General features: G+C 37.9%; 2 protein-coding genes across 2 annotated transcripts in view; one reads left to right on the forward strand and one right to left on the reverse strand.

Annotated features, from left to right (window-relative positions):
- LOC149076464 (uncharacterized) overlaps positions 1-23,734 on the reverse strand; it is a 49,620-nt gene that overhangs the window by 2,575 nt on the left and 23,311 nt on the right. The gene's annotated exons all lie outside the window — the stretch shown is intronic.
- Positions 9,539-23,659, forward strand: LOC149076465 (fatty-acid amide hydrolase 2-A-like). The gene is made up of 7 exons (XM_089244033.1): positions 9,539-9,769; positions 12,569-12,788; positions 14,279-14,488; positions 15,938-16,057; positions 16,141-16,289; positions 18,321-18,419; positions 22,930-23,659. Exons 1-7 carry the CDS (start codon positions 9,584-9,586, stop codon positions 23,515-23,517), a joined length of 1,572 nt encoding a protein of 523 aa, XP_089100159.1. The 5' UTR covers positions 9,539-9,583; the 3' UTR covers positions 23,518-23,659.

Raw genomic sequence — 23,734 nt, forward strand, 5'->3', positions numbered from 1 at the left:
TTATTTCATGAATCGCGCAGGAAGTCGCCATATTGGTTAACTTGGACACGGTTTGTATGTCCCTCAAGAAAAAGAGAGGGAGATATCACGTGATCCAAAAAAGCCTCATTGAAGAAAACCCGGGCAGCGCCGGGTATTATAGCTAGTATATATATATATATATAAAATTGATTTTCTGTGTGTCTGTGTGTCTGTGTGTGTGAATGTTCTCTATACAAATCTACAATTTTAGATCGATCGTCGCCAAATTTTGCATATATACCAAATGCGACCCGACTTGAACGATAGGCTACTTTAAAATTTCGTCAGACCAGGGCAAATGCCCCAAATGGGCAAAAAACTGTCCGGCAACAATGGTTTTTGGGCCTTAACAATCACTTTCCGAACGTTTACTTTGGTTACCGTGGTTCCCTAGCAATGCGTTTCAGACGTGTATATGCCTTTACAATGGTTTGTCACTTCTTTAATGGTGCAAGTACATGGAGAAAACCGTGTAGCATCAGCTATTGTTGCTAGGAGAAATGGAAATCCAAGCTGTTACAAAGGCCAAGTCAGTATCATAGAAAATATCTCTGTATTCAGAAGTGATGCAGTATATCTATCTAAACGCTTGATTTTTTGTGTTTACAATAATTCCAAATTATTTTAATTTAGTGTTGCGTAACCAAAATGCCTCCAAAAAAACGAAAAGCGATAGGATTTATCAATCCAAAAACAAAAAAAATCAGATTATCCAGGAAATCGGAGTCGCTGGAAAATCGGGAATCACGACTTTGTGAAAACCAAAGAAGAGTTGAAGTACTGAGAACCACCGAAAACATTCACCAACGCCAATGTCGACGACAAGAAAACAAAAGAAGAACTGTAGCAGCAAGAGCAGTGGAAACAACGAACAGACGCAGAATTCGACTTGAAAAAAATAAAACAAGAACCGCTGCAGCTAGACGAGAAGAAACGACGGATCAACGAGTGAGCCGACTTGAGCAGGATCGGGCAAGAACCGCAGCAGCTAGAGAAGAAGAAACGACGGATCAACGAGTGAGCCGACTTGAGCAGAATAGGACAAGAACAGCAGCAGCTAGAGTAGAAGAAACAGCTCAGCAGTGTCGAGATCGATTAGAAAGAGATCGTAATCGTCATGGCCAATCAAAAGAAACAGCATCTGACTTGAAATTGGCAGCATTCAGTTATAATCCAAACTGCAATTATCAGTACCATCCTAAAGTAGTAATTGGAAAAATAAATCAGAAATGTAATTATTGTCAAGCTAAAAAATTCAAAACTGAATCACCAGGAATGTGTTGTTCAAATGGAAAAGTGAAAATATTGCAATTAAATGAACCTCCGGAACCATTGCTTTCTTATGTGTCGGGCACAACATCAGAATCAAAGCATTTCTTGCAAAATATAAGAAAGTATAATTCATGCTTCCAAATGACATCTTTTGGCACAACAGCAACTGTAAAAGAAACAGGTTTCATGCCAACTTTCAAAATTCAAGGTCAAATTTATCATAAAGCTGGATCTCTTCTTCCCAACACCGAAGAAAGCCCAAAATTTCTACAAGTGTATTTTATGGGCAATGAAGAAATCGAAGCCAACCAACGCTGCGACAATATTTCAGGAATGAGAAAAGATGTAGTACTAAATTTGCAGAGACTTCTTCATAATAATAACAATTTAGTTATTTTGTTCAAAACGGCATTGGAAAAAATGCCTTCTGATGGATATAAAATCGTTATACGAGCGGACAAGAAACCTATGGGTGAACATGAGCGACGCTTTAATTCTCCCAACATTAATGAGGTGGCAATAATCATGGTTGGGAATGAATTCGATAGCCGGGACATAGTCATTCACAAACGAAATGATGTTCTTCAAAGAATTTCGGAAACGCATCGCTCATATGATGCCCTTCAGTATCCATTGCTGTTTTGGCAAGGGGAAGATGGATATCACTTCAATCTTAAGCAAACTGATCCCAACACAGGGTTATCAACCAATAAAAAAGTATCTGCCAATGATTTCTATGCATATAGAATAATGATGAGGGATCAGTGTTCAAACCACATTTTAAAATGTCGCCAACTTTTTCATCAATTTGTCGTTGATATGTATGCAAAAATTGAGAGCGAGCGCCTCCTTTTCATAAGGTTGAACCAAAAGAAGCTACGAGTGGATGACTACATTCACTTGAGAGATGCCGTAGCTAGCGATGGAAATGTATCAGACATCGGCCAAACGGTAATTTTACCGGCTACGTTTACCGGAAGTCCACGGCATATGCACGAGTATGCTCAAGATGCTATGTCTTACGTTCGATCATATGGCCGTCCAGATCTATTCATCACTTTCACGTGTAATCCTGCTTGGCCCGAGGTTAAAGAAGAACTTATGGTCGGTCAAGTGCCAAGTGATAGACATGATTTGACCGCGAGAGTTTTTAAACAAAAATTGACAAAGTTTATTGACGTAATAACCAAGAGTTATGTTTATGGGGAAAGTCGCTGTTGGATGTATTCAGTCGAATGGCAAAAAAGAGGGCTTCCACATGCTCATATGCTAATATGGCTCAAAGATAAGATTCGTCCAACTCAGATAGACAGTGTCATATCAGCGGAACTTCCAGATCCAAAAAAAGATCCTCTGTTGTTTGAAGTCATTACGAAGAATATGATTCATGGACCATGCGGAGCCCTTAATTCCAATTCGCCATGCATGAAGGATGGAAAGTGCTCGAAAAAATATCCCCGGCAATTGAGGCATGAAACTGAAACAGGAGATGATGGCTATCCTCTATACAGAAGGCGAAAACCTGGAGACGGTGGACACACAGCAAATATCAAATTAAAAGTGAACAACAGTTGCAATGAGATTGAAGTGGACAACAAATGGGTCGTACCATATACTCCACTGCTTTCGAAGATGTTCCAGGCTCATATAAATGTCGAATACTGCAACTCCGTGAAATCAATCAAATACATTTGTAAGTATGTCAACAAGGGCAGTGACATGGCCGTTTTCGAGTTAGCTGACGGAAGTAGGCCAAATGACGAGATCACAAAATATCAAATGGGAAGGTATATCAGCAGTAATGAAGCAATTTGGAGGATTCTAAATTTTCCAATTCATGATCGTTATCCACCAGTTGTTCATCTCAGCGTTCACCTAGAAAATGGACAACGAATCTATTTCACTGACGAAAACGCTCGAGAGAAAGCTACCCAACCCCCAAACACAACATTGACAGCCTTTTTCTTTTTGTGCCAACAAGATCTATTTGCAAAAACGTTGCTGTACTCAGAAGTTCCCAAATATTATACATGGGACACATCGAGAAAAATATTCACAAAGAGGAAAAAAGGCTATCCAGTACCAGGATACGATGTTCGAGCAACGGACACATTAGGACGAGTCTACACAGTTCACCCAAACAATGCAGAGTGCTACTATCTGAGATTATTGCTCCATACCATTCGAGGTCCGACTTCTTTCACAGATCTAAAAACTTTTGAAGGAGAAGTGTGTCAAACATTCAGGGAAGCATGCCAGAAGCACAGTTTACTAGAAGACGACCAGCATTGGGAGATGACATTATCTGAAGCGTCACTCACGTCCTTTCCTGCTCAATTACGAAGGCTTTTTGCAATCATACTGACAACTTGCAGCCCATCTAACCCCAAAGATCTGTGGGAAAAGCATAAAACCAATCTGAGCGAAGATATTCTTATGCAAGCACGAAAAGCGTGTCCAGGCTTGGACTTGAATTTCACATTAGACATTTTCGATAAAAGCTTGATATTGCTTGAAAATGTATGTTTAGCGATGAATGGAAAAACTCTCACTCAGCTAGGTCTCGATGCGCCTTCTCAAAACGTGTCTGATGTCCTTGATAGAGATTTATTGAGAGAAACGAGCTACAATAAAAGCCATTTGGAAACGTATGTTTCTTTCAACAAGCCCCTTATGAATGTAGAACAACGAGATGCATACAGTACTATTTTTCATTCTGTTACTGATGGAAATGGTGGACTTTTTTTTCTTGATGCACCAGGAGGTACAGGAAAAACATTCCTCATCAACTTGCTTTTGGCCGAGATACGTAAAGATGGTGGTATTGCTGTCGCCGTGGCTTCCTCTGGAATTGCTTCAACGTTACTGGATGGAGGACGAACTGCACACTCGGCTCTCAAATTGCCTTTGAATATGACATGGTCGGAAAATCCCGTCTGTAACATCAGCAAGCATACTGGTCAAGCCAAAGTACTTCAGGCATGCAAGATCATTTTTTGGGATGAGTGCACAATGGCCCACAAAAAGTCTCTTGAAGCACTCAACAGAACCATGCAAGATATCAGAGGAAACTCGAGTATAATGGGAGGTGCTGTAGTTGTTCTTGCAGGAGATTTTCGCCAAACTCTCCCTGTCATCCCACGTTCAACGCCAGTGGACCAACTGAATGCATGTCTCAAAGCATCTCATCTTTGGAAGTACACTAAAAAGTTATCACTAAAGATAAATATGAGAGTTTATTTACAGAGAAATCCGTCGATGCAAAAATTCTCGCATGAATTACTGCGTCTTGGCAATGGCAATTTTCCGACGGATCCAACCACCATGCTATTTTCTTTCCCCCCTGATTTTTGTCAGCTGTTACCGTCGCTCCAGGAAGTTATCAACAAAGTTTTTCCCAACATCCGTGAAAATTTTAAAAACACCGAATGGTTATGCGAGCGTGCAATTTTGTCACCAAAAAACGACAATGTTAATGCAATAAACATGATAATACAAAGCAAGCTTCCCGATCCCGAAGTTGCTTACAAATCGTTTGACACAGTCGTTGAAAATGATCAAGCCACCTACTACCCAACAGAGTTCCTCAACTCCTTAGAACCGCCAGGATTGCCACCTCATAGACTGGTTTTAAAAGTCGGATCTCCAATTATGCTTCTGAGAAATCTGGATCCTCCAAAACTGTGTAATGGAACCAGGCTAAGCATCAAGAAACTTATGGCCAACATCATAGAAGCGACAATATTGACTGGCAGTGGTAAAGGTGAAGATGTGTTCATTCCACGAATTCCTATGATAACAACTGACTTGCCTTTTGATTTCAAGAGATTGCAATTTCCCATAAAACTTGCCTTTGCCATTACCATCAATAAAGCTCAAGGACAATCTCTCAAAGTTGCAGGTATCAATTTGGAAAATCCATGCTTCTCCCACGGCCAGCTTTACGTCGCATGCTCCAGGGTGGGATCACCTGAAAACTTATATGTATTTGCTCCGGAAGGAAAGACTAAAAACATTGTTTATCATAAAGCTTTAGAATGATAGTTTGTAAATTCACAACATACTTGAATTTTTGTAATTATGCAAGTTCGCAACATGTTTTCTCCCGCATTTTTGTAATGACAGAAATTCGCATTTCTATATTATTTTGGCAATTGTGCAAGTACGCAACATGTTCCCTTATCTATTTTTGTAATTATGCAAGTTCACACCATGTTTTTTTTCTCATTTTTGTTAATATACACGTTTGCAACATGTTTTATCTCTCAATTTTGTCATTATGCAAGTTCGCAACATGTTTTCTCTTGAATTTTTGTAATTATACAAATTCACATTTCTATATCATTTTGGCAATTGTGAAAGTACGCGACATGTTCCCTTATCTATTTTTGTACTTATGCAAGTTCACAACATGTTTTTTTTTCTCATTTTTGTTAATATACACGTTTGCAACATGTTTTATCTCTCAATTTTGTCATTATGCAAGTTCGCAACATGTTTTCTCTTGCATTTTTGTAATTATACAAATTCGCATTTCTATATCATTTTGGCAATTGTGAAAGTACGCAACATGTTCCCTTATCTATTTTTGTACTTATGCAAGTTCACAACATGTTTTTTTTCTCATTTTTGTTAATATACACGTTTGCAACATGTTTTATCTCTCAATTTTGTCATTATGCAAGTTCGCAACATGTTTTCTCTTGCATTTTTGTAATTATACAAATTCGCATTTCTATATCATTTTGGCAATTGTGAAAGTACGCAACATGTTCCCTTATCTATTTTTGTACTTATGCAAGTTCACAACATGTTTTTTTTCTCATTTTTGTTAATATACACGTTTGCAACATGTTTTATCTCTCAATTTTGTCATTATGCAAGTTCGCAACATGTTTTCTCTTGCATTTTTGTAATTATACAAATTCGCATTTCTATATCATTTTGGCAATTGTGAAAGTACGCAACATGTTCCCTTATCTATTTTTGTAATTATGCAAGTGCACAACATGTTTTTTCTCTAATTTTTGTTAATATACACGTTTGCAACATGTTTTATCTCTCAATTTTGTCATTATGCAAGTTCGCAACATGTTTTCTCCCGCATTTTTGTAACTATACAAATTCGCATTTCTATATCATTTTGGCAATTGTGCAAGTACGCAACATGTTCCCTTATCTATTTTTGTAATTATGCAAATTCACAACATGTTTTTTCTCTCATTTTTGTCATTATACACGTTTGCAACATGTTTAATCTCTGAATTTTGTTATTATACAAGTTCCCAACATGTTTTCTCCCGCATTTTTGTAATTATACAAATCCGCATTCCTCTACAATTTTGGCAATTGTGCAAGTTCAAAACATGTTCCCTTATTTATTTTTTTAATTATGCAAGTTCGCAAAATGTTTTTTCATTCATTTTTGTCGTTATACAAGTTAGTAGCATGTTTTCTCTCATTTTTGTTGTTATAAAATGTTCCTCTCATTTTTATTATCCTTTACAAGTTCGCAACATGTTTTCTTTCCCATTTTTGTACCCGAGCAACGCCGGGTATTATTGCTAGTGCTTTTATATTTTAGGAGTTTCAAAAATCGACGAGGTTGATTGAGGCATTTGTGGCTTTTCTCAGCCGTAAAACCATTGCAATAGAAATTAGTCGAAAACTCCGTCGAAATTAGATTTTAACTTCCGTTTTTCTAATCAAAAAAAGAGTTCTTTCGCAAATCTTCGATTTTAACCGCATTTTTTGTAATGCTTGATACCCGAGCTTTTGAGGAATTCCATGCTCTTTGGAAATTTATTATTATTATCATTATTGTATTCAAAACTTCAAATATGTTTCACGAAAAGAATTTTTTTTCTTTTCGGAGCAATTTTTTTCTAATTTCAAGACATTTCAGAAAGCCAGATTTTTTCTTTTATTAGAAAAGTTTGCGCCCTCTATAGGCTAGGCAAAGAACAAAGACAAACAAAATACAGCGAAACCTCACTACAGCGATACTCGATATAACGATAACTACCTCTACAACTATATTTTTTTTACAGATCTTTTTTGGAATTTCGTGTAGTCTATAGTCCGTTTCAGGTTAACTTTGCAGTGGAGGGAAAGGTGTATTCCTTCGCCGCAAAATAAAGTTCCCATAAATCGTAGTTTTATGATGACCATTTATACAAAATATTTCAAGTTTTTTAATGATTTTGAAAAAATAATGAAAAAATATCGTTTTGAACCGATGTTTCTTCGTTTGAAATTTTTAAATTAGAAAAAATATTTTTTACCATTATCTAAAAATCTATAGCAACCACAACGACATTTTGGTGCGATACCCTACAAATCGTCCATACCTTACCGAGGCCGCGTATCGATACATTGGTTAAGAGGCTTTTGTTGCCATAGCAACGAGTGATGAGATTCCCTCGTAGCTTCCTCTTCACTGCAAAGTTAACTTGAAACGGACTATAGTGTTAAACTCTTCTCACTACAACGATGCACTTTACTACGATAAATACCTCTATAACGAAATTTTTTGAAGAGATTTCGGAACTACTACAACGATATTCTTTTTATATTTGGCTCAAAATCATCTTCGTATATATTTTTCCATTCCTCGCGAGTTTTTGTTCTTTCGAGGGTGATAGCGCACACACATCGCTATTTTTCCCCATCTACTCTATGTGTTGATAAAGTTGCGGTGAAACTACTTTCTGTGTTATACACAAATGTCCGCTGCGGTGTAAACAACTTTACAGGGTAAAACAATTGACTGAATTCTATTCACGAGTAATATGAATAGCAATTTTTTGCTCTGAATAAACACTAATAAACGCATTTTATCGTGGTACTAACGCCAATTCAGAAGAGATGCCAACAACTGCATAAATATGGTGGTGTATGATGATAGTGCTATGGGGCGCGGTAGCTCAGGTCGATAAGATACTCGCCTCAAGTGCCAAAGGATGTTTAGAGGTGTCGCGAGTTCGATACCCGGTTCGTCCTTGTCAGAAAACTTTCCTGACACAGGGGTACAACAGAAATGGCAACATGACGCAGAAAACATTGCTACCGTAGGGAGTCCCCCCATCGAGGGGTTAGCGTACCAACCTCTCGATGACTATAAAAAAAACCAAGCCTGCCGTTCGGAATCGGCAATAAATTGTAGGTCCCGGTCTAAAATTATCCCTCGTGTGCAGAAAATGACCGTGGTGCGACAAAAGAAAATGATGATAAAATGCTACCTCTCGGTATAACCGTAATCCCTCTACAACGATATTTTTTTTCTTGGTCTCCACGGATTATCGTTACACCGAGGTTTCATTGTAATTAAATTTACTGAAGATATACTGAGAAATTGAATTTGCTCTGGATGTTATGCCGAAACTAGTATTTGGAAAGAAAACCAATTTGTGTTCGTGTCCTCCGGGAATCGAACCCGGATTCCCTTGCATACCGGGCAAGCGCGCTAATTCATACACCAGAGAAACACTTTCCAATTCCTTATAACACGCACGCATTAGTAGAGTGAAGCGCTGAGTGGAGGCAGCAGTTCCCCTAACTACAGAAATTCTCGCCCTAGTTGGCGTTTTTGTATTAAGAGGTGGTATTTTTTCGGCCCGAAATATATTGAGAAATTGAAATTTCTCATTGATATTGAAATTTAAATTTTTCACAATTTTTCGGGGTGAAAAAATACCATCTCTGTACTAAAGTTAATTTTGACATCACACTTCAACAATTGGGGATTTTTCATAAATTCTAACTGTTCACATAATTCGTTCTATAACGGACACGTTAGCTGACGGACGTAATTTTGAATTTCATCGACATGAGACTCGATGTATTTTACTATCCGTTAATTGACACTCTTCGGTGCCGGGCAAAATTTTCTGTCCCACGGGTGTTTGTTATCACGAGAAGAAAAGGTAGATAATTAAATATAGAAGCATATGAAAAAGGTTCCCTTTTGATATAAACGACTAACTTTACATTGTAATTTCTACCAAAAATATTCCCGTTTGAATAATCTTGGTTGTATAATCTGACAGAAAGCTTATCCCAAGTATTCATAAACCGTTAAAAAGTGCATTTCGGAAAAAGAAAAGGGGAAATGTTGCCTTTTGAAAATAAGCTCCTCTCAATTATACCGTAGTGATTATCTCTGTTTTCAGTTGTTTATTTTTCTGTATCCACAAACATCATTTTCTTTTATCTGTATAATTTTTTTTCTGGTTTTTTTTTTCAGACATCTCAACGTGATTAGTCGGCAAGTACGTGTTCACATTCGGATATGACATCTGTAACCACTACAATATGCCTGAATATATTGAAATATTTAACTCTGACGTGGTACTATTTTGTACGTTTATGTTTGATGATTCGTTATGCCGGACAGAGAGAAGTCGTTCCTCCTGTGCGGAATGAACTTCTCCTGATATCCGCCACAAAAATGGCTGAACAGATAAGGGAAGGAAAGGTGTGTGAGAAAACAAATTTCTATCCGATTCGATATAACACAATGCAGCTTTTTAGAATCTTGAAGTAGTTGTTCGTCAGGTGGATATTGTCGAAGAAAGCTAACGTCTCCACAGGACAATTTGCGCCTTCTCCCGGTGACACGGTTTTTCAACCTGTGTGCCGTCAGAGGATCGTGGCCGAAAATTTCGAACAAAATTAAACAAATTTTTTTTTCTGAATTTTTTTTCCAAATGTTAATGTCCAAACAAAAATTGAAGCACTATACGAATAATATGATGCGTACAGGGTGTCCTGTATGCCCTAATTCAGACTTTATCTCATCAACTGTTCGTCATTGAGGTATGGCTTCAATTTGAAATAAATGCTCAAAATATTTTCAGAAATCACTCTGTTCCAGTTTTAAGAGTGAAAATACAGTGTGTCAGAAAATTAAAATTTTAAATTTTTTAAAGAACATCCTGTCCTAAAAAACCCAATTAGAAAGTTGTTGCTCTGTCTCTCTTGAGGCCAACAAAAAAAAAAATCTCATATTTCTAAATGAAATATTCGCTGATATATTTGAATTAAAAATCGGAGAAAAGTTTAGAAAGAGCAGCATAAACACACGGACAATGGTTCTTTCCCTTATTTATGCTGTTATTTTCCAAATATTTTTCAGATTTTCGAATTCAAACATCTCAGCGAATATTGTACTTTGAGACTTGATATTTTTTTAGTTGGACTCAAGAGAGACAACTTTCTAATTGGATTTTTAAGACGAAGTGTCCATAGAAAAATTTATTTGAATTTTTTTTATTTTGTAACAAGCTGTATTTTTACTACCCTAAACTGGTAGTGTTATTTCTCAGCACATTTTGAGCAATTTTTTTTAGTTGGAACCATACCTCTACGAGGAGCGGTTGAAAGGCTAAATTAGGACTTACTATTACACCCTGTCGATCTTAATAATGAAAATAAAAGAATTTTTTTACCCACTGTTTTCTACAAAAAGAACCTGAATCCAAACACAAATCCTAGAAGAAGGTTTAACATAAATTTGTTGGAAGGAAAGAATTAAAATAGAAAATATATATAATAGAGAGAAATGTTTTAACTACATAGGCGTAAAGTAGATGAGGTTCCCTATTCAACTAATTTTTCAAAAGTTAGATTTATTGCATAAAATTTTGGCAAAAATATATTTTTATGCGCCTACAGTTGACATATATGAGTATTTTCACTAGATAGGGTGAGATGGTTTTTATTATCCAGCAGTGGTTCAACGATGAGAGTCCGTCTATATGACCACACGACCGCATAGCGGTCATATAGACGGACTCGCATTGCGAGAACTCTTGTTCGAACCCCACCGTCGTCACAGTGGTGATCGTCTAGTTTTCTGTGGTTCCCAACTTTGAAGCGTGAATACGGGCCTATCTTCCCCGTTCAAAAATCTCACCACAGAGAGCAGCAGGTCTACAATTGCACAAATATTAAATCGTTCCACTTTACTCATAGTTTGAAATATAGATGGAATAGAATCAGCATTAACTTCACACCATATAACTTTGACAACCATATTTTTATGGGCATCTTTTTCCAGCCACCTTGTTGGGCATTTTGCCTGTATTTGCATTTGTGTATTGAATTTTTTCATTTGTGATATGAAAAAAAAGGGTGCCGTGGTATTTCGACTGTAAAGTGCGCCACGGGATGAACAAAAAAATTGAAAAATGCTGTCCCATGGTGACGTCATTTTTCTCTTTATTTGCTTCAAGCGTTCGTAATAATGCTTTCAGAAAATTTTGTCGTCAAACTGTCAGAGTTGAGCAGACAAATTTTTCTAATATCGTCACCTACGTGACTCATTACTCATTTTTAATCGCTGTTTGAAAGTGCGACATTCAATCTGGAAACCAGTCAAATTTGTCTAGATTTTCATGACGATATGCAATCGCATGTCATTTATTTATTGATTTTTTCATTTTTCGGTATGTAAATATTTGTTTTTTTATGTACAGTCAACGCTCGCTTTTACGAACTTCGATTTACGAACACGCTCTTTTTTTACGAACCGGTTCTTTGTTCCCCAGCATACTATAGAGATAATGTTAATATCTACTCTATTTTTTGCGAATTCTCATCTCTATTAACTTTCTATTTTACGAACTCGTTTTACTTTCTATATTTTTTTCCCCTTTGATCCCTCGTTATTTTATTTTTCTAGCCGCCTTCGAGTTCGTTGTAACCAAAAGTAAACTTCAATCGACGTGCGAATCTGATGTGTGCCTTCAACACTTCTGTTCGACCGAATCTCGAGCACGCATCGCCAATGTCCGGCTGCGTTCCCCCATCCCGAAAATATTTCAAAAAAAGCAACATTTCCGGAGCTCGAAAGGGCACTTTTGCTTGCCCGAGAAAAATGAGAGGTAAAAATTCCAATCGATGGAAATCTTTTGAAACAACAAGCGAAATTATTTGTTGGAGGATTTCAAAAAACCAAATGTGGCAGCAAAATATTCAAGAAAATACGTGGCCTTACTTTTCGGATACCATGTGCAGAAACCATCGCTAAATGTTACGATAAAGAACACAAAAATCAGTGATTTCTTTTTTTCCCGAAATCGCAAATAATCGTAAGTGAAAATTTTTTATTTCCCGCAGTCTCTCTCCAATTTACGAATTTTATGAACTAATTATCATGTCCGTACGGGTTCGTAAAAACGAGCGTCGACTGTATTACATAATGATTTATTATTCGTCGTTACTGTCGTTATTCCTCCACCAAAAAAAGTTATTGAACTCATTCTCTTGGCAGGTAAAATCGCTGGCCTTTGTTTCGAGCTACATCGACAGAATTGAAGAAGTGAATCCTTACATTAATGCACTGACTGAGGACAGGTTCGCACAAGCATTGGCAGAAGCCAAAAAAGTCGATTTGCTGGTCGAGTCTAAATCAAAGACGGCGGAACAGATTGCTGAAGACACTCCTCTATTCGGTGTTCCAATAACTGTCAAGTTCACTGTACAAGTCAAAGGTACTCTCTATTACGTGAATGATTTAGTACTGTATCAATTTCTAATATGTGCAGCTAGTAGTCGACTCGTGCCATATCTAGTTCCCACATAATGGCCGTAAATAAACGAATAATTTCGATCACGCTGTAATCATTAAAATCGAATTCGATGTCAGAAAGTTTTCGATTCATGTGAATGAAAAAAAAGCGCTCTTTTTGATAACCATGTGCGTGGTCCTTTTCTCTAAAAATTATATTGGAAATATTTTCATTAATCCTCGGGGTGCTCCATCATCCGGTTTTTTTTTCAAATAAATTTTTTGACACGAAGTTTTCTTGAAATGACGTACAGATGGCGTATTCTTATATATACGGTATTAGTTATTATTATTTCTTCTATTTTCTAATAGGTTTTCTTGTTCTATGCGACGCTTTTATGCGTTGTTGAGCAGTGGTAAAGTGCTGGTCTTCCCTGATCGCTATTTTGTTGATGATTGTGGGTTCGAACCCAGATTCTCCGTATATTACCTTTTCTTTCGATAGTGTTTTTAATGAAACCTGTACGAAACGGAACGTCAGTCAAGAGACTACTACTTCACCAAGCACCAACTCTAGCCATATCGCAATTTACTGCCATTAGTGAGATGGGTTGGAAGTGAAGGCACTGTCTATCGGTGGTCGCCTCGAGTTCGTTAGGGAAAATATCTTATCTATATCCTCCCTTGGGTTCGAACCCGGGACCCTGACAACAACCTTCACGATGGTAGACGAGCATCTTACCACCATGCCACTCGGGCATATTCAAGAGACTGGAATTATATTTAATTTTAGACAGGTTTCCATTTTATAGCTGTGTACCACACAAAAAACCATCAATGAAGAGATTATTTTTTTGATTCCTTCAAAGGTTTCCATCTCATAGTGTCCGTCTCAGGTAGGCTTCACTGCACCGTGATACCTCGGCTGAGGAACGCCTCAGCTTAGGGGCCGTTCAAGTATTACGTCATCATCGATGGGGGGGGGGGTTTGGATAATGCTTACGTCATCAACCACCCTTTGTGAAAATATGAGTTGGATTCAGAGGGGCAAAGCTGATGACGGAATTTTGCTGACAAGGGGGGGGGGGGGTCAAAAATGGCTAAAAATTTGCTTACGTAATACTTGAACGGCCCCTTACGAAGTTTTCGGCTACAAATTGGCGTGACAATTGGCTACAAATTTCGGCTACAAAATACGTGATTCGGCTACAAATTGTCTTCCTTAGCCGAGATATCACTGCATTTGCAACGTATGAGTTTGAGTGACATCCATCTTCCACAAAAGACAACTGGAAAATAAAGGAGCATTTTTTGTTTTTTACGCAGCCGTTATGAGAGCAGCTGTTGTTCGAGTATTCCCGCAGCCTAGGGGTTAAACAAAAGTTCTGAGAATGAGCTAATATGAAGATGAATGGCATCATGTCTAAAAAAAATTGATAATATGGGATAAGTGTATTTTTTTTTAATTTTTAGGAACGCGTTCCACGGGTGGATCCAAGTATTTCGAAAATCGCTTTGCCGAAGAAGATGCTGATGTGATCAAGATATTAAAGAAAGCTGGTGCAATCATCATCGCCACCTCAAACACACCCGAGTTTTGTTTGTGGCTCGATACATGGAATAAATTGTACGGGAGTACCAAAAATCCGTACGACACAACCAAGACCTCTGGAGGAAGTAGTGGTGAGTGTATGCGTGTTCAATATTCACTCGCTAAATATCTCAAATGAATTTTGATTATTATTATTTTTTGAAGATACAACATGTGAATCACATCACTTTTCACTCACTCTTTTTTCTGCTTCATTATTTTTATTACTTTACGATGCACATTTTTTTTTAATTGACGTATTATTTTCAATTAATCCCTTAACGATCAAGAACAAAATATCTCATCCCAATTCGAGTGGAAGAAAAAATTCATTCCAGCTCTCCCTGTTTTCTCATCATCGCGAAGCTTCATTATAACCCTGTGAACGGAAGTTGTTTCTTCCCTCTCGTTCACCTCAGCATCCCCCCACCCATTTCATCATTTTACTGTGTAAATAATTATTCTTCCCGCTTGACGGGTTTTTTTTTCTCAAAAATTACGAAAGAGAAATCTACTGCACTCATCTTTTTTATTTCTAACATGTGAACAAGGAAATCAATTTTTGAGATTTATCGTCGATACTTCAATGATACAGATGGTCCAACTTCGTTGAACAATGTGCATATAGCAAGTTTTGTGTGAATAGTGACAAACAACATGTTAAAATTTTGTTCATTTTCATTTCAATTTTTGAATACATTCATGTTATTATAGGAATTACATTTATTCGTGTCAATTACTTGAATAAATTTATATTATTTAGAACTGGTTTGCGTCAGTATGTTCCAGTCGATGTTAGATAATATAAATGGATCACATATTCAACATTTGGGAGTGATAAAACTCGTGTACATTGATGTAAATTTATTAAAGCAATAATGATATCTTAATGTAATAACCTCGGGAGCATTAAATTCCTGCTCGCGTGGTGTTAATGGTGCTGCCCAAGGTATAATGTAAGCCGTAATAGTAGTAGTAATCTTTTGTTCTGTTATTATAATTGTAATGGATTGTAAATTGTTTTGTAAGGTGAATTGTTAGCCTCGGGGGCCAATGGTGCTCTCGTGGGTAGAATGTATATATATTTATGTATGTGGTTGTTTTTTTGTTTTTTTTTAAGTTGAGAAAATAAATGCTCCCTCTGGGGAACCCCAGTATGGCGAATCACATTCGCCAGGTCGGAGTAAGTAAGGGGCCGTTCAAGTATTACGATTCAAATTTTTAGTCATTTTAGACCCCCCTCCCCCCAACCCTTGTCAGCAAAACGCTGAGCCCCTCCCCCCTCTTGTCAGCAAAATTTCTTCATCAGCTCTGCCCCTCTGAATCCTAACTGATATTTTCATAAAGGGTGGTCGATGACGTAAGCATTATCCAACCCCCCCCCCTATTGTCATCAAAAGTCAGCAAATCGGAAACTCCTCCTCCCCCCCAATCGATGATGACGTACGTATTACTTGAATGACCCCTAAGTAACTCATTTGACGAATACATATTGCAAAAAGGTCATTTGTAAAAAGTAAGGATTATTTCTTTCTTTCCAGGAGGTGAAGCTGCTTTTATAGGTTCTGCGTGTTCCGTTCTAGGCATGGGTTCTGACATGGGAGGAAGCCTTAGAGTACCAGCTGCTTTCTGTGGGGTATTCACGCACAAATCAACGAAAGGTATGAAACTTGACTTTCGCGATATTTATTCGTTAGGTAGCGTAATTGTATCAAGTGTATGAATGCAGTTACCCTACTTTCAGATATGATTTCTGACAGAGGCCACTTCCCTGAGTTGATCGAGGGGGGCTTTGCGACATTCGGGCCGATGTGTCGTTATGCCGAAGATTTGCTGACTTCGATGAAATTATTGTCTGGACATAACAGAGCAATCATGAAACTGGACGATCCAGTAAGCTTAAATTATCAGATCGAACGTGCGCTGAAACGCTTAACTAGTTGATCATGTTTTATCAGACAATATAGCGTACATAGAGTGCAAAAAAGATTTCAAATTGCGTAGTGTTTGAATTTATGTAACCAACAGAATTCTATTCCCCATGATCTTCTTTTATTTGTGAAAGAAAATCCGAGTTTAATTGTCGCTCTAAAATTTTAATATATTTACATTCCCAAGTTTCCGAGTTACGATTATTTATCGGTTGTCCTTAAACTTTTTTCCACTAACCTATGATTTCATATTCGCGTGACAAATTTATATAGTTTGTAGGCCTACATATGTAACAATATGATTTAGTGAAAAAAATTAACCTTGATCTATGCTGCTTGACAAATGCTAAGGAACAGTGTTATTTTTCGTTATACCTAATGATAGACATCCTTCAAAGAAATGAAACTTGGCCATGTTAATAGACATCCTGGAGTATCTTTATAATGCAAAATGAAGCAGATATCGCGCGTCACATGGCAAAAAAAGTTAAGCAAAAGAAGAAAAAAGTGTTCGTTCTGCTGGAAATAAGGACAGATACGAGTTCCTCAGTATGAAGTGTGAAGTGTGACCTCCGCGAACACCGATGCACATTTGGTATCTTATGCATGCTGTTCACTAGATTGTGGGGGGGGGGGGGGATAACTACACCTCAAGAGGATAGATATGTCAGTCTAGTGACGAAAAGAGAAACAGAAATTCCACTTTTAACCAGATAGCCCCAGCTAACGCTACTGGCACTAGCGTATATGCGAAAACCATTTTTCGGCAAATGAATAATGTTGGCTTAAATGCACGGAAACCTGTAAAATGCATTCTGCTACGAGCACATCATCGTCGAGAAAGATTACGTTGATGTAATGAGCATATTCGTTGGGATCAGCAACAGTAGTCCAGAGTCATGTTCTCTGACGAATCGGGCTTCTGCATCAATAGTAATTCTGGTTTTACTAGTAGGAAACTCGTTACCATCACCGGAATGTCAAGGAAATTGATCGCTATTTCCGAAGAGTAATGGTCTGGGTGGGTATCATGCACAATGACAGAACTCCGCTTCATATCTTCAGTGAAGGTATCGTAAAATCTCTGCGGTACTGAAGCGAGATTCTCCTCGGTCGCATGTCCATCTTTTCCGCAGTGCAAAACCAAACTTTCGGTTCATGGATGGCAATACCCGGCCGCATGAGATAGATGAAGTGGATGTAATAACACTAGAATGTGAAGATATGGAGCGGATGCCATGACCCGCATATTCGCCGGACCTAAATCCCATAGAGCACGCGTGGGATGCACGCGGCAGACATATTGCTCAAAGAAATAACCCTTCCCAAACCATACAGAAATACAAAATCGCCTTGGAGGACGAATCAGACAAAATCTCTCAAGCTCTCTCAACAATCTAGTAAACAGCATGCACAACAGATGCCAAATGTGCATCGATGTCAGAGGAGGGGTCACACCTCATATCTATCCTTATTTCCAGAAGAACGAACATTTGTCATAACTGAAACAAAAAAGGCTTTCGTGGCCATCGAGTAAATTAGAATTAAATTTAAGAGTTTTCGGGTTTTTTGGCCGACGTGAAATACAGTTTTTGTCTTCCGACGTTTCGTTTGCACGAGTGGCGAACATTTTCAAGAATTGCGTCAATTTTTCATAACTGTTTACAATTGCTGTAAAGATCTTTTGTTTTCTTTTGCTCATCTTTTTTTGCCCTGTGGCGATGTCTGTTCCATTTTGCATAATAAAGATGCTTCAGGATGTTTTTATTAAACATGTGCCAAGTTTCATTTCTTTAAAGGATGTCAGTCATTAGATATGACGAAAAATAACTGTTCCTGAGCAATTTTCAAGCACTGTGTAGTTTTTATTCTTTTTTACACATTCAAATAGAAATGAAATAGAAACTTCTTCCGTGAATTTTTATCTGTTGCTTCAATTTTATTTTATGGAGGTGAAAGAAATGACATATATTATTCTCCGTTCCAATAACAGGTTGACTTGTCTAACGTCAAAGTGTTTTACATGGAAGACAATTCCGATAACATGTTCTCACTACCGGTGGAATCGGATATTTTGCGAAGATTGCGAGAGGTATTTGCATTTTTGGCTACTTTTTTTTTTTCAACTTTGCCTCAATGTTCTTTGACACATAATATTTGAACCCATAGTTCTATAGTTCCGTTTTTTATCAAAACCAGTTCAGTAATCCATATTTATACGAAAAATAAGTACTAGCATTCTGAAGGATAACATCTCCCTCAACAGAGAAGTTCCTAAGCCACTTTCCCAAAAATTTCCAAATTTTCAATAAATTCCAAAAGTTACTTAGTAATTAAATATATATTTTGAGGTGTAATGAGTAAACGTATTTCTTTGTTATGATATGGTATATTACGAAACAACAAAATGTAATTGGACTATATTTTCATTATTTTAACACAATACGGCCATTTTATATGCTTAGAAATACAGATAAAAAGGCCACAACAGGCAAATTGCCCAATGGGGTGGCTGAAAAAATTATGCCCATAAAAAATATGGATGTCAAATATTACCAAAGTATCCAATATAAAAGCATACATCAACCAAAAAAATAAAATAAGTAATACACTACCCATAAAAAAAGATTACGGTTGTCTTAATTCTAAGTATGGATTTATTCCACTATGTCTATCGTACTTCTTTTTAAACGTGTCAATTGTGTTACAATATACAACCCCCGAAGGTAAGATAATCCATTTATTGACAACCCTATTAGAGAAAAAACCCCCGTGATACCACAACTTGGAATCGTCCCTTACTAAACGATACTGGTGTCCCCTTGTCGAAGCAGTTGATTGACCGTGTATTTCATGGTTCGGTGTAGTTCATGGTCCATCCTATCAATTCTGCTGAAAAAAATTTTGAACACTTCGATCATATCCCTCGACACCTGCGTTTTTCCAACGCAAATATATTCAAGAAATCAAGTCTTCCTTCATTGCTCAAGCCTTGTGTGCCAACAAGAACACGCATAGCTTTTATCTGCTCCCCATCAACTAAGTCTACGCATACCTTCCCTGTAGGTATGGTCTCCAAAATCTTACGGCACACTCCAGTGCAGGAGTCTCCGAAAAGCGGAAGAATGACTTTAGGAGAACGCGAAGAGGAGACCTTTTTAAGAACATTCCATTCTATTTTCTGACTACCGCTGAACAATGTTCAGAAAAACAAATTCCCTTAACGGATCATGCTGATTCCTTGGAAATACGTAATTATCACGTCGTCAGTGAGAATTCCCGAATCGGATCCTAGTTGCATCCGGGATAGCGATACTACTATTCAACTCGTAAGTGAAACGAGGGTTATTGGAACCAAACTGAGTGCCCACGCAGCTGTCAACGCTAAACTTTATGCTCCATTCATTTGCTTATATTCCAATTCTGTTCAAGTAGGTCTGAAGCAACTCCCTATCGCTTTGATTCCCCCATTAGCTTCACGTCATCTGCGAATTTGATAAAAATCCAATCAATACCCTGGTCGAGTTTACCGATAAAAAGTGAAAAAAATACGAGGCCAAGGGCACTTTCTTGATTGACTTCTCTTTTGACATCTGAAAATTCCCCATTCACCGTTGTGACCCATCGCTTAACCACAATTCTATCCAATTCAACAAGTTGCTCCCAATCCCAATTTCATGTAAACGCTGCAAGATACGTCTACCATGGTGAACACGATCGAATGCCCTCTGGAAATCAAGATAAACTACGACGACGTTTTTGCCATTGCCCAAAGCCTTAGTCCCGTGATCATAGAAGCAAAGGAGGTTGATTACAAATTTCTTACCTTACCTGAATCCATGGTGGTTATCCGGCAGTACATTATTCTTGTCTATCCACTTCTCCAAATGCCTTTTTTGATAATAATTTCTAAAATTTCCTGGAGCTCGTCAAACTCACTGGACGATAATTGAATGCGGTTTCTCTATTACCCTTTTTAAATATCGGAACAACATTAGCAATCTTCCAATCAAACCCCTTGGACGATAACCTCAGCAACACTACTTCTATAAATCTGTATTCTATGAATGCCCTTCTCTTTTCAATTCAATAATACGCACGTTATACGTTATCCGTGAACCAGAGAGGGTGCGATGAACAAGCCCGCTTTTTTACGACAAAGGTCATGACTTCATGCAAAACAGAAGAGAGTTTTGTTCTGAATACTTGAAGCTAACCAGGTGGAGTCTTTTACAGTTAACTACTGATTTTACACAGACATCTACTATTACATGTACTTAACCGTACCTGCAGTTCGTAAATATTCTTCTGAGGAATTTCTATGAATTGGTCAATGCGACGTGTGTGTGTGGGTGGGTGGCTCTAACGTAGTATTTCCTCACCTTTTTTTATGCCATGACCCCTTATACGGAAGGTCAAAGCTCTGCACAGCCCCCGTAGCAAATGTCAATGTCGAGCCACCCCACAAAATCCAAAATGCATTGTTTTCCATGATTTGTACATCATAAATTGAAGTGTTAAATTACAATTTCACAGCATTTATTGCTAAATGCGTCATCAATGCAATGGTAGTAAATGAAAATGATAGTGCGCGCGCGCGCGAATCCCTTACAAAGTACTCACAGACTCCCAAGGATCCGCGTGCCACAGGTTCAAAAACACTGCTCAAACGTGTCTATGTTGTCAGAATTATGATTGTTTTGCGTTGAACTGGTGTTGCGACCTGTCTTCCATATTTTGAAGCGAAAATGGCAGATCCTTGAGAATTTTCAGTTCTGTTATGTAAGTATTTTGTTGAAAGTCTGACTGTTCTCTGCTGTACCAACAAAACCACACTGCGGATATCTTAAAGCCCACAGTCTCCGTTTAAAACCTCTTCAATTCATTTACGGATCTTTAAATTTTAAAGGGAAAAAAATCTTTTCTTCATAAAAATAAAAAAATTTTTAGCGTTAATTACATAAGAATGCGAAATCAAAATCATTAAAATTTCATACCGCCTGGTAGTCTAGTGGTTAGGGAGCTAGCTTCTGACTGTGCAGGTCTGGGTTCGAGTATGGATGTCTACTAACAAATTCCCTGGACAGATCGTAAAGATCTTTTGGGAATTCGTGGTGATCACGCTATTATTATTCTCTGGACACTATTAACCGTCAAACCGAAAGATACCCAGGCCACATCGCCATATGGCAATATACTTGAATGGACCCAACCCTCTCCCCTCCCCCCAAGAACCATGGAACAGTCTGGGCCATAGTCACTAGGACAGCCTGCCTATCAATTCAAGTGCGTAATTTCGAAAATCTTAAGCATCTCTATCTCGTTATCATGAGGCCCCTTTGCACTTGAGGCACCCAGGCCGGCCCGTGCCATCACCACCTATAGAAGAAGGTCTGAAGGTCTCTGCGCGAAGCTCGTGACGTCACTGAAGGAGGTCTTCTCGCCTATAGCCACTAGGATATACTAAAAAAGAGGGTAAGCATTGCTCATGCGTCGGCCTGCGATATCCAATGGTTACACGTGAGATGGCCTTCTCCAGTGATATCACCAGCTTCATACGAAGGTTTTCTTCCATACGTGGTGTAGGCCGTGCCCGGATGGGCACCTTGCGTTAAGACAGCACTGGCAACAGTATGATCGAAAGTAGTTTAGTGACTATAACTTAAAATATAACAGATTTTTTTTTTTTAAAGCGACGAGATGCAAGTGAAGAAAAATTCCAGGTTTTGACAAAATATTTCAGCAAAATAAATTGCTTTAAGCTGACAGCATTAATTTCTTAATCTATTCCTATATTTGTTTAGATCTGGCATCATAGGTGCGTAAAATGAATGAAATATGTTTTTGTAGCATAAATCAATATTACATAAGGTGCGTAGCTAACAGCTGACGCCACATTTTACCGGCGAACCGTTGATCCTATAGGCATACTTCCAATTAGAAAATAGTATCAAAATAAATTGTAGAACTCGGATATGTCATCCATGTTGCAAGGGGTCCATAGTTATTGAAATGAAAAAATTGCATTTAGATACAGTCTCCGTATGCAGCCAAAAACCCAATTAAAAAGTTGTTTCCGTCTTTTCTAAGGCCAACAAAAAAAATTCCACGTTTCTAAGTGCAACGTAAGCTGAGATTTGTGAATTAAAAAAAATGGAGAAAACAGCAAAACTAACGGAAAACGCTTTTTTCCTCGAATTCGAATACCTCAGTGAATATTGCACTTGGAAACGTGAATTTTTTTTCCTTTTTTGGCATCAAGAGAGACGGGGAAACAACTTTCCAATTGGGTCTTGGGGCACACGGGGATGGTATAAAAAGGTTTTTTTTTTTTTTCATTTTAATAACTATATAACCTCTTACAAGATGAGTGACATATCTCAGTACCACACGTTAGTTACGTACTTTTTTGTGATTGGAATTGTCTCCAGGATCAACGGTTCGCTAGTAGAATGCCATGCGCCCTGTTACTTATGCATCCTTGTATAGTTATATGAAAATATTCGATTAATCAGTCGATTAATGTATTAAAAATTTTTGATTAACTAGTTAAAAATTTTAATCGACATCCAGCCCTGACTGTTTTACAATTCAATTTATAGGCTGCTTTTGAACTGGGACAGAGACTCAATGCCAAAACAGAAAAAGTGCAAATGAAGTCCATGAGATATGCTTTGCTCTCGTCACTATTTAAGTTTCATTCTTGCTTACGAAAGCCTATAAAAGAAATGCTTCTGGGCGAAGGAAACAACGTCAGTATTATCGGAGAAATTCTCAAGAGTCTCGTCGGGAACTCCACGTTTACCTCATATGTCTTGGTATGGTTTTGTTTAGAGTTCATTGTCAACAAGATCAACGTGGCCGATCAAGTGCAGCGAAATTTGAAGGTGATAGAAGAAGACTTGGGTTCGATATTGGACGAAAACTCTGTATTGCTGATGCCAACATATCCTTTGAAGTCCTTTTATTGCGGAGAGTCGATTGTTTTGTTCCTCTCAGGGGGTTATGCAGTGATCTTCAATATCCTCGGTCTTCCCGTTACTCAGTGCCCGCTCGGTCTTGACGAGAACGGAATAATGCCCGTGGGAGTTCAAATCGTGGCTTCTAAAGGCAACGACCGCTTAGCGATACAGTGTGCTATAGAACTGGAGAAGATCTTTGGGGGTTGGAGGCCTCCGAGTCACAAGTGACTAAAAATTCATGTCAAAATGATATTCAAAATCATGAATTACTCTAAAAGGAAAACGCTCATTGATATTCTTTATTGTTTATACATGCTGTCCCAGATTGTTTGCGCTTTAGAAACATATTTCCAATAACAAGAATATTTCCAAATGACGTGCAGTTACTTACAATATCATAAATTTCCCATGGCGTCGTATACAAAAAAAAGTTTAAAAAAATTAG

This window comes from Pholcus phalangioides, unplaced genomic scaffold (genome assembly GCF_987345545.1).
Source record: "Pholcus phalangioides strain wild (caught in Gottingen) unplaced genomic scaffold, Ppha-v1.0 ptg000015l_1, whole genome shotgun sequence".
NCBI classification, from domain to species: Eukaryota; Metazoa; Arthropoda; class Arachnida; order Araneae; family Pholcidae; genus Pholcus; species Pholcus phalangioides.